The 13864-nt window shown below is 35.6% G+C and overlaps 2 protein-coding genes across 2 annotated transcripts in view; one reads left to right on the top strand and one right to left on the bottom strand.

Moving 5' to 3' along the window:
- Positions 1-4921, bottom strand: part of LOC137390503 (MAM and LDL-receptor class A domain-containing protein 1-like) — an 83057-nt gene extending 78136 nt beyond the window's left edge. The window contains exon 1 of the mRNA XM_068076832.1: positions 4824-4921. Within this exon, the coding sequence (XP_067932933.1) occupies positions 4824-4851 (28 nt within the window). The 5' untranslated portion in view covers positions 4852-4921. The remainder of the gene's footprint in view (positions 1-4823) is intronic.
- A 251-nt stretch (positions 4922-5172) lies between these two features.
- On the top strand, positions 5173-12203 carry LOC137389644 (ADP-ribosylation factor-like protein 5B). Its single transcript, XM_068075706.1, has 2 exons — positions 5173-5318; positions 11195-12203. The coding sequence occupies exon 2, from the start codon at positions 11267-11269 to the stop codon at positions 11801-11803; it is 537 nt and encodes a 178-aa protein (XP_067931807.1). The 5' UTR covers positions 5173-5318; positions 11195-11266; the 3' UTR covers positions 11804-12203.
- Positions 12204-13864: the final 1661 nt, after the last annotated feature.

Here is a 13864-nt window from a genome sequence, read left to right as displayed (position 1 = left end):
TGGATAATCCATTGTTATGGTGCTTTGATGCCAATCTCATGATTGGTGATTTAATGTGATTTGCAAATCTCTAATCAGGATTTGGGAGCATCTCTAGAGTTGTTATCAACTCTTTGAGAAATTGATAACAAGGTGCCACAACACCATCCGATTCGTAGACTGAGTACTTGGACTAATGTCGCTGTTGTTTTCTACAAGTTAACTGTATGGGCTAAGTCGGTTGAGCAATGTAGGATCGGAGAAGATATATGAAGCCAGGAACTAATAAAACTACTGTAAAAACAGTAATAAAGTCAGGAACTAGCAAATGCAGATTTGCCCGGTTCTTTGAGATCGCCAAATTAACTTCCAGCTAATCACAATGTCCAATGTAACTTTCCAATCTACTTCATTAAATTAACAAATAATATTCCTGTCAAAGTCAAAAATCGTCGCAAATAATGCCACTTGAATACTGCCTTCACAGTACTTTACAAGTTCAAGGAGATGTAAATACACATGCTATGATTGTTTTTATTTTAGATCAAGGATCTCCAAGAGGAGTTTGCAGGGAGTAAGAAATGACAGAGCATAAATACTTCCTGAGGCTTTCTAATACATGCAATATCTAGATAGGCATAGAACAAGTTTGTTCCCTATAGCTGTGGGTGAATTGGCAATGAAGGGAGGGCACGCCAGAGGGCATCTGGCGTGCCCTCCACCTCATTGCCAATTCATCTGCAGCCATAGAGAACAAACTTGTTCTAAATAGGAATACTTTTATATGCCAAAACTCGAACTGTTTCAGCTTGTACTGTGCTCAATTTTGAGTGAATATATTGATCAAATTAAAACATACCTGCATACATAAAACATTCAGGATTTTCGACACTGATTTTTTTTTAATAACCCAGACTTATATTCACTTATTTTCACATATCTACATGTAGTATATGTAGCCCTTTTCTACTGTGTTATTCTGTTCTCATTTGTGCTTGTTGAAGGCCTTTTATGGCTTTGGTGCTGATGTGGTAGTAATTAAGTTATGTGCAACATTTTCTTTTTATATCAAATAAAGTAAAATTATTAAACTTTACAATTTATCCTGATAGATTCGTCCGATAACTGAAGCAACCTACTTCCCATCATTGTTCCAGTGGTCCATCACCAGACATTTTGTCATTTCGCATCGACTTTTCAAACAATGTATGTTGTACACTGTCAGCAATGCCAATAGACATACATCATGCTAAAGGTTTTGTGTGCGCTGCCCTCTGATTTTCCAGAATTGGCTACATTGTGCTTGTGGAGGTAACGGGAAAGCTTCTAACAATGATGCACAACAATTGCCACATGCATTATTTATATTGGAGCAGGAAAATACATCATCATGCCAACAGTAAGAAAATATTTTTTGCCTAACAAATCAAGAAAATTTTTTGGTCACACAATGCTGTACATAAATAATAAATATATAAGCAAATTGACAAATGAATACCTACAGAGTGCGGTCATGTTCAAAATCTAAATAAAGTAAGTTGTTGGAGAAGTCGGTGTTTGTAGTAAAGATAAGATAGACTAATGTCTTCTGTTGCCCTTTCACAATCTTTGTCTAACGATACGCTAACATAAATAGTTACACTAAAATAGAATCTTCTTTAGCTCTCAGAATGGTAGCAAAGTAGACAATTGTTTCAATGTGCATTTTATTTGATTAGAACATAATCACAAATATTTAATAACTTATGTAATACTGTGGTACATACATGTAAGTGCAATCATATTACAACGTATGTAAGATATTTTTCATACACACTGTATAAACGAATACAGAATAATTAATGATGTATTTTTGAGAAGATTTTTTCCGTTTCGTGAGCATGTTACTATTTCGTCTTAACACGACAAAACTACGATAAACAACTATGTGAATACGTTATGCTAGTTTGATGAAAGATCTCATATTTTTGATTAAAGATTTGCCTAAAACGATGTATATGCTTTATTTTGTTACAAAAAATAAAAAGATTACAGACTCAATTTCTAACCGACTAAACATTGGCACTTGCTTAAAACCTCTTCGCTTAGTGCCGACAAAACATTTTTATTTCCGGATTAAGCTCCACCTCTACAAAACGACCCAGAAACTGACCAGGTTTTGAGCCACTACAATTATACCTGACCAACCAAAAGCATGGCTCAACCAGCGACCTTCACAAACTTATTAGTGATGTTTGGGAGCGTTGCTGATTACTCCGCGAAGAGTGACAGCCATCTTAGGTTTTTAGGGCTACATTTCTTGTACTGAAAATAAACCGAGATTGTCTTTAATAATCACTGTCAGTCACAGACTTGGAAACGGATTTGCTGTCAATATCGCGGCATTACATTGCTGTTTACTTTAATTATTTGGCAGTCTATAAATGCTTGGCCAGATGCTTCAAACCAAAACTAGTGAAGTTTCGGTTGAATGTGTCGATTTTTGGACAAATAATTAGTTAGTGAAGGTACGGCTACACGTAATAAATTTTTCGTCGGTTCTAACCGAAATCACAAAATGATTGAAACACACAGAATTATTCTGCCCTGCTAGATTCGTGTTAGCGAGCACGATTCCAGTAGCTTTTGCAATTAGTATAGTCCAAGAGACGTATAATTACACACAATAAAAGTATAAGTGCAATTCAACATAGTACACACGATGCAACTGCTTAGATTGCGTTATTGTATGTATTTATTGTTTGGACGCTATAGCTACAAATTATTTATTTTTTAATTATATTTCCTTTTTAGCAGCAAAAGTTTTGTGGTAAAAGATGTTGCCATCTTTAGCGCAATCAAGTTGGTTGCATCGTATTTACTATCGTGAATTTTCTTAATATTTTTCTTGCGTGTCGCATTATTATTCTCGGACTACATATACCTTAAAATTTGCTAGAGTCGTGCTCGCTAACCAACAGTAGCGCAACTTAAACAGTTACGTCGTGTGTTCTATGTTGAATTGCTTTCGTACTTTTATTGTGTGTCGCGATACATGTCTTGGACTATACTAATTGCTAAAGCGGCTAGAATCGTGCTCACTAATAATTTGTTTAATCTGTTAAAAGCGTTTTGTCGACGAACTCGGTGGGCATGCACAGCTCAAATATTTCTGTGAATTTCGACAGATTATTTCTGCGTTTTCCGTGATTTCGGCCAGAACTCCCGCACCTTTAGTAATCCTACTTACACAATCATCGTCACCTACATTGATAAATGGTCGTCTCGTCTGTCACTTTTGAAATATCCATGTCGTCGGGTCGTCAGAATCGTCACAAAACATGGGAGGACCACCAGTAATAGTTACTGCACCAATGATGTACCAACCCTCTGACCTATCAAAGATTTCTCCTATGTTGGTTCTGACCAAACGGTCGTATACATAGCATAAGTAAATTGTAACATTCAAAACGGACAACCCAAATATTATACTCAAGGACATATATATCATAGCTTTTTTATTAGATACTATTATGTAGTCATTTATTTATCAACCTTATGCCTATAACTTTTACAGTAAACCTGTAATAGCTATCTGCTGGCTGTGGTGGTCATACATATTGGCAGTCATAACTCACACAAGTCGTAAAACAGATTGCTAGTGTCCATAGCCAAATACAGAAACACACTCACTTATGTATTAGGTAGAACTTACAATACAACGCTCTGTAAACTGCGGAAATGTTTTATAACTTCAATGACACACTTGATGCTGTTTCTGTCATTTAAAAACCTTTAAGCATAGTTCAGGTAGTTGGTACCTTTAGTTTGTACAAATATATTTCTAATAATTGCTGGCTAACATACTTTGCAAAAAGCATGATAATCTCTGATTGCATGACTATCTTTCACTATAAATAAAAATTATTACTGTAGTGAAATGGTTGACACTGAGTGTACTAAATCAACTCATTAGATTATACTATTTGAAGTCGCATAGATAACAATGTTAATATCTATAGTACTATACATGTGCTGGTAAAAATCATGTTTGCCATAGATGTCTACTTTTTGTTTATGCCACATTAAACTATTTATATCTACATCTAATTAATTTGTAACAAGTTGTTAGCATAACCAAAATGATAAAAACAAGTTTGAATTTTCGATTAAAAATCAGCGAGCCATGGGATTTGAGTCTTGGCTCTTCGTATCCCTCCCCAATGGAAAGTTGAACGGATGTGCAAACTATTAACAACAGTTTATTCATCCCCTAAAAAGTGGAACATTTGATTACAGACCAAAGGCCTACTTAGTTTCACCACAAACTAGTTCAGTTTAGAATGTCTGTTATTCAATGAATATAGTCCAAAATCGATATTTTGATTATCGCAGCTGTTGATATGTCCCGTTTCCGTTCGTTAATTGCAATGGCTTACCGTATATAAGTTTTATTTATAAGGCTACTGAACATAAACTGTGGTAAAAAAGTTTTCTCGTACGCAATGCCACACACCAAAAACCATAGCAGATGCTGTCATTTTTGTGGTCAAACATAAAATTTCGCGAATGAGCATCTGTTATACACGTCTCCGATATCGACATGTGCTCTTCTGCATCCTACGATATCGGTCCATAGACGCTTACATGGATACGGCATTTTCTCATTTGAAAACGTCGCAGCGCTGCTTTTAACACAGAGTTTTTAGATAGTGAATTTGGTTTGAAAATATAACCAGACAGCGGCAAAACACTGAAATATATTTCTCGAAACTCTACAAATAAATTGCGCAAGCTGAGAAACGGTTTTTGTATATTGCATTAAAACGTAAGTGTTAAAAGTGTCCTGTTGTAAAGTATCATACCTTCTACATATTTCGCTTTGGGCGCCATGCTGTGATGGAATCTTTCGTAACAAACGAGAATATTTACGAGCCCAAGCCTAAATCAGCCCGTGAGCCACTCCTTTATAAAATTAAGTCTTTCTACAAACACACATTGGTACGTCGTCGAGACCGTTAATACGAGCTGTCAATTGTACGACAGTACTCTATATGAGCGTGTGATTTTTGCTACTGTTAACTTTATGCACGTTTTTAAACGGTTATTTTGGGCTAAGAAATTAGAAAAATATTTATTTGGTCGGCCATGATTATTTGGCGAATAGGATTGCTCGTTTTAAAAACCAATGATAACTAATTTAACAAGCGTCGCTTTGACTTGTCCGTACAATAGAAGATCTGTTGGAGCACTTAGATTATTTACTACCAAAGTTCATACGATTACGTACAATATTTCAGAGAATTACATTTATCAAAGTCGATACGATAGATGTAAAATGAGCTCATTTGCAGCAGATGGTCAGTTAAACATGTGTCATATACTTTCCAAATTCAACTTCGTTACGATTGTTTCTAACAGTCGTGAATAATTCTTTGTTATGCTTCTTTGACTTATTGTATAACTAGATAATATAAATATGTATTGTTATAATTGATTATTGTTAAATAGCGATTTTAACTAACCGTTAATTTTATTACCTGTATATGGTCATATGTACTGGTGAATATTCAGCTCGGTATGTTTGCATGTCTTGGCTTATATAATAATTGATTGAAGAATCGGCTCTCTCGTCGTTGGTGTGCCAAAATGATATGGTGACCGAGTAAGAATAAATTTAGTTATTACTTAATGTAGAAATTTGAACTATTTGTGTGAGTATAAAACATAAAGCTGAAGACACATTTATCAAATTAACAGCATAGCACCTGTAATAAATAAAATTGCAGAAAATTTTCTAGATGTTTTGACACAGTTCTAGATTCAGTACGCCGATATTGGTTTCTAATAATTTTGTAAAACTTATATTGGTGAGTGCGTGAGGTTTTGTGGAAAAAGGAAGTGAAGAGACTCATCATGTTTTACAAATATTAAAAATATACAAAGGTGGGATATTTGAGCTGTTCTAAACTCTTATAAAGACAATTATGGACTAAAGCAGAAATTCGATGCCTTTTGTCTTGGTGAGCAAATTTCTATCAGACAATTTCGAAATTTAAAAAGGTGAAAACACTTCCAATATGATACTTTTTGGACTGAATTCAAAAATTGTTACAAGAACGCTATTGATTGTTGCAAGATTGTTACAAGCACTATTTATAAGTTTATGTTCACATTTCTGCTACTGAATAGCGCCATTATAAAGCTGGTCATTGGCCTATTGATTTAAATTGATGAATGTTTAATCTCAAATTGTTTTTACCAAAATTGTTACAGCTCTGGTATAATTGCATTGTAATCATTATTGTCAGTTTGCAACAGTTGTAAGCCATTACGGTTTATTCTTGTAGTATTTGCTAAAAGATAAAATCGCCAGCTACTCATTAAAAGTCACATTACATTTAGTTACCATTATATTTAGACAATAATAGTTTATCCTAAAATCAACTGGATTTCGTGAAGTCGGCATATCTTTCATCATTTAAAGATGAACTTGTAAAAATATTTAGTAGATTTTATTAGAAAGTATTTATCTATCATTTGTAATTATTTTCGATGTTTGATGTGATCTGACTGCCAGGATGGTTCAATATTAAAATCGACAAACTTTCATTGCAGTTAAAACACCTATAACAAAGTCTGCAACGAGTATCATTGTCAATGTTTTCACAACAGCTTCGTTCTTCGAGTAGCAGTATGGTTGAAATACCACTTTAAATATGATTAAGCAAGCAGCTAGGAATCAACATCGTATTGGGCACACACCATTTCCACATGGAGAGTTGTTGTAGTGCTTTTATGTTGTGAGTCATTTTTGTCATTGAGTTTTAAAGTTGTAGGTATTTGGCATCTCGAATGGAATAAAGTAGTACTTCCTCCTGTAATTACCAGTCCTAGTTGGCACCAAGGAAAGTAACGCCAATCTCATATTTAAATAAAACATTTATAGTAAGAAAGTGATAGATTTTTGCAACGGTATGGCGATTCTAGGAGTCTTCATTACACATTTATGTATCACTTTGGGAATCAGCAATGTATTTATGTCATGGCATTCTGAATTGATTCATAGTTTTAAACAGTAAAAGTTTTGAAATTCACATCAACGCTGTTTCACCAATGACGTATTGCAGCAAAGGCTTTAAAATGTTACTTTTGTTATGCTGATTAACGGAAGGAATTGCCAGAAGGAAGATAACTATTATTCTTGAGCACTATCTATTGGCAGATTAGTTTTTAAATCCTGAATACGGACTGTCTAAATACTGAAGCACTCAGGAGAAGTATTGTGCACTGCTGCTGCTGACACTATGGCTGAGACTAGTGGTGAATGCAAGCTTATTAACATGCGTGTATAAGGAGCACTCATATTCTCGTTCACCACTTTGTCGTGATTGGCTAGCTAATCATCATAGAGTATGTCTTTAAATGAACTCCAAAATGCACTAATAATAAAAAATTGTGCTATAAAATACTGTGAGGTCATTCTGACTAAGAATAGTTTTACAAATTTTATAACAAATTGTACTAAAAATATACAATTCATATAAAACAGTCCATAATAATCATTTATTGCTATACATGTCAAGGACAAATGGTTACACTTGCATTTCATACCACCAGTGTGCTTTGCAGAGCATAAGGTTCAAGGCGGATGCCAGTAATGGCTTTGCGCGGCACTTCATATTTCAACTCAAGTGTGCTTCAGCTTTGAAGCCAAATAACGCCACTCTGTTTTGTTTGACTATGGTTAACTTTTATGCTGCCACTCAGGTAATGTGATGTGGGATTCATATAAATGAGTATGGATATGCAACTGTTGGAAATCCTTAGCAATTGATAATTATCATAGGCAGCACGATAATATATGGATTAGTAAACAATAGAGTTGGTAGGCGATTACATTTTTTGCCTCTTGAGATGAAGAGCCAATGTGATCAATAAGAATGGCATAATAATCAACATGCCTGCCGTGATATTGTCTTGATGCATCTGTGAGCCAAATGTCAAGTTGTGTAAAAAGAATCCTAGCTAGTACTTGACCTCTCCCATACGTGGGGTCATTTTCGGCCTGTATGTATTATAGTTGAGCCACTGTAGTAATGGATGATGCACAAACACGTGTAGCACCTCAGAGTCTTCCTTGTTATCTCTTGTGGTTAAGTGAAAGGCCAAATGGCCCTTTTAGTATTGTACCAATCGGTGTTTAATTAAGTGTGTGTTGTGGGTTTTTTGATAACGGTCAAACTGCTACAAGGCGTAATGTGCAGAATAAATTTTAGTACACGTAGTAAAAGTTGGTCTAAGCTGGTCATTAGACTAGCTAAGGCTGCATGCTAGGTTTGGTACAATTCTGTCAGGCTTGTACTTCCCTAAATATGTAATTCCTTACAAATTCTTAAAGGAAAACGTTGAACCTGATAATTCACAAATTTTTATACTACATATTGAGAGATTTTGAACAAAGAATATTGTGAAAGCATTGTAGAAAGGGTAAAGGTTTTTCAGTCATTGTTGAAAGTATGTAGTGACTGAATGGGGATATGAGCAAAGAATTTAAATGTATGATTACACTCTCTGTATACAGCATATTATCGCTAACAAGGTGATAAAGGTGTTATGCGATACTCTGTCATCAATTCTATTAAGATATATAGATATAAACTTGGTGGTCGCTAGTCATTCAAAGCAACTTGATCTGACTTGAGACAACTCAAAGCAACTTGACCATGAGACAAACAATTAAAATAAAGGATAGTGAAGTTACAAGTATTAAAAGAAAAAGCTCTTTACAAGACAATGTTTTATATATGTGGATTGGCAGGTTTAAGTCGGTTGCTATCTTCTTTGGCAAAGTTTATTGTCTTCGTAAGTATGGTTTGTTGGGCAAGTCTTATTTCTACTTTGTCAATGAAATTGTTTTAACGATCTGAAAAAGGTGTAACATTGCCTTTTTGAAATTTTGTCCTGATTATCAACAGTTGAAAAAAATGTTTTTGCGGAAGCTGTTGTTAAGTACTAACTCTCCTCCTATGGAAATATGTTGTCTGGCCTAACAATTATCGCGCCATATGCTTTTTCAGAGGACTTGATTTATTACTTAATAGATTTTAATTGGCGATTTTAAAAGCTGATAGCTTCAGTTATTATGTTATCTACCTAAGCAATTTAAGCTAACCATTGACGGAGTGTGTTCAATGAATTGGTAATGTTATCAACAATTATCCATTATCTGAAATATTTTAATGTTTTGGTAGCAACAGTGTCGCATTTATCACCTAAGTTCAATTAAGTCAACTGCCTAAAAACAGCTCGCCTTTTGATTTCAATTGTTTTAAGGCAGGGGTGTCAAACTCATTTTCACCGAGGGCCACATCAGCGTAATGGCTGTCCTCAAAGGGCCAGATGTAACTTATAATTGTAATGAAATGTAATTGAATAATATAAAATAACTTAAACTAGTCTTTGATATTAAATAACTCTTGACTTTATTACTTTAAGTTGCAAACAGAACAGTTGCACAGCAAAATATGCAAAACACTTGTTTTCGAAAAAAATCAGAAAAGTTACACAGTACCCATCAACATGGGCATACTTTCAGTAAAATCAAAAATTGTGAGCTGCTAAGAACATGAATTTGTTGGCATACACACATTAAATCTGCAAACACTAAATAATTGCAACAGCAGCAACACAAAATCAATATGTAAGCAGCAAAAAATCAAAAAATTATTTGCTATTTGCTGAAACAAAGTTAGACTTGCACCAAAGAAATTACAAAATATACAGAGTTTGACTAAAATTAGTGATTTATTACATACAATACAAAGTTATGAATAATAGTTATACATGTACAGTTAGTCATGAACATGAAAATCACGAAACTATAATTTCGAATTTTTCCTCGCGAGTATTATCTTCATAGCATAGCAAATCTACATCCTAATATAACTCAAATAAACTGTCATAAACATGTTTCAAGGAATAAAATTATGTTCAGTAACTCTGTTCTTGACTTTTCAGACTTCAGGGGCCGCTCTAAGAATGAATATGATCCTATCGAGATTGAATAACTTTTGTCTGACTACGGTTGACAGCCTAAAAAGTGCATTTTTATTCGAGTTTAACGATGCAAATTGACAAAATTAAAAGTTAGTAAAAACTTCAAAACATTAAAAATAATGTTTCAATTTGATTTATGCAGTCTTTCACTGTCTTACCTCTTCTGAATCTGCATATTTACTCCTCGGGTTGAAAAAAATTGATCGCGAACAATAAATTTTAAAGTGACAGCGATGATTTTCGGTTCAGTTAGATGTCGCAATGGGCATAGTAATTTAGTTATAACTTTTCCCAGAGAGATCATTGAGGTATATATGTACGTTTGTTTGATTGGCCAGAAAAAAGTTTTTCTGACTAATCAAAATTATTTTCATGTAATGTAAAAATAACAACACAAGGAATAGACAAAGTTTAGAGGCAAGATAACTCGCGTTGGTGTGCCTAGCAACGTTATAAATACGGGAGAATGAGTCTCGGGCGAATGAGTAATTAAGCCCTCGCGGGCCACATAAAATGAGGTGGCGGGCCACATGTGGCCCGCGGGCCATGTGTTTGACACCTGTGTTTTAAGGTATCAAAGGATGTTATATATCTGGTTGCATTAGGTTGCATAAAGTGATGTCTCCTTGTGACGACGCTTGCATTAAACCTTGAGATGTCACCTTAAAGCCCGCGTGTAACAACAAATCTGGACAATGGCCTTTGATTTCTTATCCATAATCATTATTTCTCAATCGTCACCAGCCAGTATTGTTTGGTTAAGTTTCTCATTTTTATTAAAAATATCAAGCATGGCAATGGTGCTAATATAGCAAATAAGGCAGAAGTGTTGTAAAACTTAAAAACGAAAAACACCCAAATGTTAAATTCCTGTTCGGTAGTGACTCCACTCTTGTTAAAATTACGAACATGACATCCTAACTGGCCAAATAACCTTCTGTAAATCATAGTTCAAAGGGCAGCAAATGATCTAACTTTACTTGGCTGATCTTGAAAGGTTACTAGTCTTTGGTCAAAGTGCATGCACTGTCTCCTACAATTGCAAACATGTACGAGTAGCGTGACTGCTGCACTCCTAACGGCTAGGAACCTGAGTAAGTGCCATCAGGACACTCTGTCCCTTCGCCCAGCTTCTCCAGGAAACCTAATATTGATTTTATACTATTCTCTTTTGCAGTTCATATGTGCAAATTGTCTGAGGAGAGAAAGCAACGATAACAAGTTCCCGGATATTAATAGAACTTGAGCGATGGGATTCGTCTTCTCAAAGCTTTGGAGTATGTTCTCTAATGAAGAGCACAAAGTAATTATTGTCGGACTAGACAATGCCGGCAAAACCACTATTCTTTACCAATTCCTTATGAATGAGGTGGTGCATACATCGCCTACAATAGGCAGCAACGTCGAGGAAGTTGTATGGAAAAATATTCGGTTTCTCATGTGGGACATAGGAGGCCAGGAGACTTTGAGGTCTTCTTGGACTACGTATTATACGAACACCGAGTTTGTAATACTTGTCATAGACAGTACAGATAGGGAGCGTTTGACAGTAACTAAGGAAGAGCTCTATCGCATGCTCCCTCATGAGGATCTCAAGAAAGCAGCCATTTTGGTCTTCGCTAATAAACAAGATGTTAAAGGTGCCATGTCCGCTGCAGAAATATCCCAGCAGTTAAATCTAACTTCCATTAAAAACCACAGACATCATATACAAGCCTGTTGCGCGTTAACAGGTGAGGGATTGTATCCGGGTCTAGAATGGATGGCTAACCACTTGCGAAAATGAATTAAGTTTTACCGATGTCGTCGATGTCGTCACTACGTCAGCTGACGTCAGCGCTTCATGTTTTAGCAGTGAGAAAGGTTATAACCTCTGGCCGTGGATCAATACTAACCGTTATCCAAAGAGTTATCTTAGCAAATGGTGCTCACTCACTCCAACCCTAGTCTACTGGTAACGACAACCTACCAGCCATAGTCTTGTTTATAAAAGACATTTATAATAGTCTTTCTATGTTTTTGAATGTCTATTTTAATTTTTTACTAAATTGTTTGATCACGCATTGTCCTTGGCACCAAGTGTTTTATCTAATGGAGGAAGCGCAGTTGAGTTATATGAGTTTTAAAGAAGTTGTTTGAGTTGTCAAGTGCTGGTTATCAAGACAAATAAACTAATGGACATGGAATTAGTTTTTTTTTCACATTGTCTTGAGAATGTTGTTTGGAAGAAGGTTGTTCTATTGTTGGTCATGACCAAGGGAGCCACAATTCACCCTGTGCCTTCCATTCCACTCGCATTGTAGCACTCTATTATTTGCATAACGTAATTAAGCTGAGATTTGGCAACAGACATTCTGCTCAATGCCCCTACTCAACTATACAAATGGAAGATGTTCGAACAATCAAACTCCTGTTTCACTTATTCACAACCAACCATCCAATCCTGAGTGAGTTCATTACATTTTCTTTGCTAATGTAGGCTGTAGCTGGGTGTCCAAAGCATATAATACTTGGCATGGGTAAGCAGTTGTGATAAACTTACAAATAGCTCTACTAGGTGATGTAGGCCGTGTCCTACATCTATTCCTATTCTGCTTGTTGAAAAGTCACATAGGCTTTGTATCAAACACAATGGCGCTGAGGTTTTCATTAGGCATTTTATGATGCAATGTATTTGTTTAACTGATTATAACAATATTGCTGGCTGCTGCATGTAGCGCTCATTTGTTGACCTCTGGTCATGATCTGGGAATAAAGCACATGTAGCAGATATCAGCATTTGGTAGAAGTGTCACAGGTCTATATTCTGTAATCATGTTTATTGTAAGCAATTATAGCCTTTTCTTGCTCTCAGCCCCAGCTATTATCCATAAATTCTAAAACCTTTTGATTTAAGACCAAAGTAATGGGCGGGATCATTCAGACATACAAAGTCTTTATATGTAGATGTAATCCCAAATTTCTCGTTCAGCTTACATCCTTACCCCGTCCTTGTCAATTCCCTCATCTGCTTTTTACATTACTAAACAGGCCGATGGTTCACACCGTCTCAAATATTATTGTGTTTGCAATGTTTCATACCATCTCAAATATTAAGGTGTTTGCAATGTTCCACACGTCTCAAATATTATTGCGTTTGCAATGTTCCACACCGTCTCAAATATTAAGGTGTTTGCAACGTTCCACACCTTCTCAAATATTATTGCGTTTGCAATGTTTCACACCGTCTCAAATATTATTGCGTTTGCAATGTTTCACACCGTCTCAAATATTAAGGTGTTTGTGATATTTCACACCATCTCAAATATTATTGCGTTTGTGATGTTTCAGTCTTGAGCATTGTGGTGTTAAATACTTGCACGCCGTGACACTGATAGTAGGTTCAGGGCATTTTTGTTTGTACAGAAGTGCAGAAGGCTCTCATTGGCTCGTTTCTGATAGTATCGAACCCACTTGTTGCATTTTGGTTACTGAAAATTACTAAAATGACAATGCCCCTAATATGAGCATTCTGTTTGTAACCTAAAGCCTAACAATAATCTAAACTACCTAGACCAATATGTGATCGAAGCAGGCATTGTTGGAGACTGACGACTTGCACAGACATTGGCATGCATCAACATGGATAGACATAGCTGAGGATTTTTGTGCCTAATCAGAGCCATCGAGTGTACACTCGATGGCTCTGTGCCTAATGGGGCATTGTTAGGCTTTCTCTTAGCACTACCGTCGATTTGTCCACTTATTCTTGTTTAGGAATGTCTGTGTAATCTGATGCCACAGCCATTGCATAAGCTTCAATATGTACAGTAGCAGTTTGTTAAACGGTTATGTATTCTATAGAGAA

This window comes from Watersipora subatra, chromosome 3 (genome assembly GCF_963576615.1).
Source record: "Watersipora subatra chromosome 3, tzWatSuba1.1, whole genome shotgun sequence".
NCBI classification, from domain to species: Eukaryota; Metazoa; Bryozoa; class Gymnolaemata; order Cheilostomatida; family Watersiporidae; genus Watersipora; species Watersipora subatra.
This window is presented reverse-complemented; position numbering and strand designations above follow the sequence as displayed.

Excerpts from the sequence above, each read along its gene's own strand:
- LOC137389644 (XM_068075706.1), top strand. The coding sequence starts at position 11,267 with ATGGGATTCGTCTTCTCAAAGCTTTGGAGTATGTTCTCTAATGAAGAG.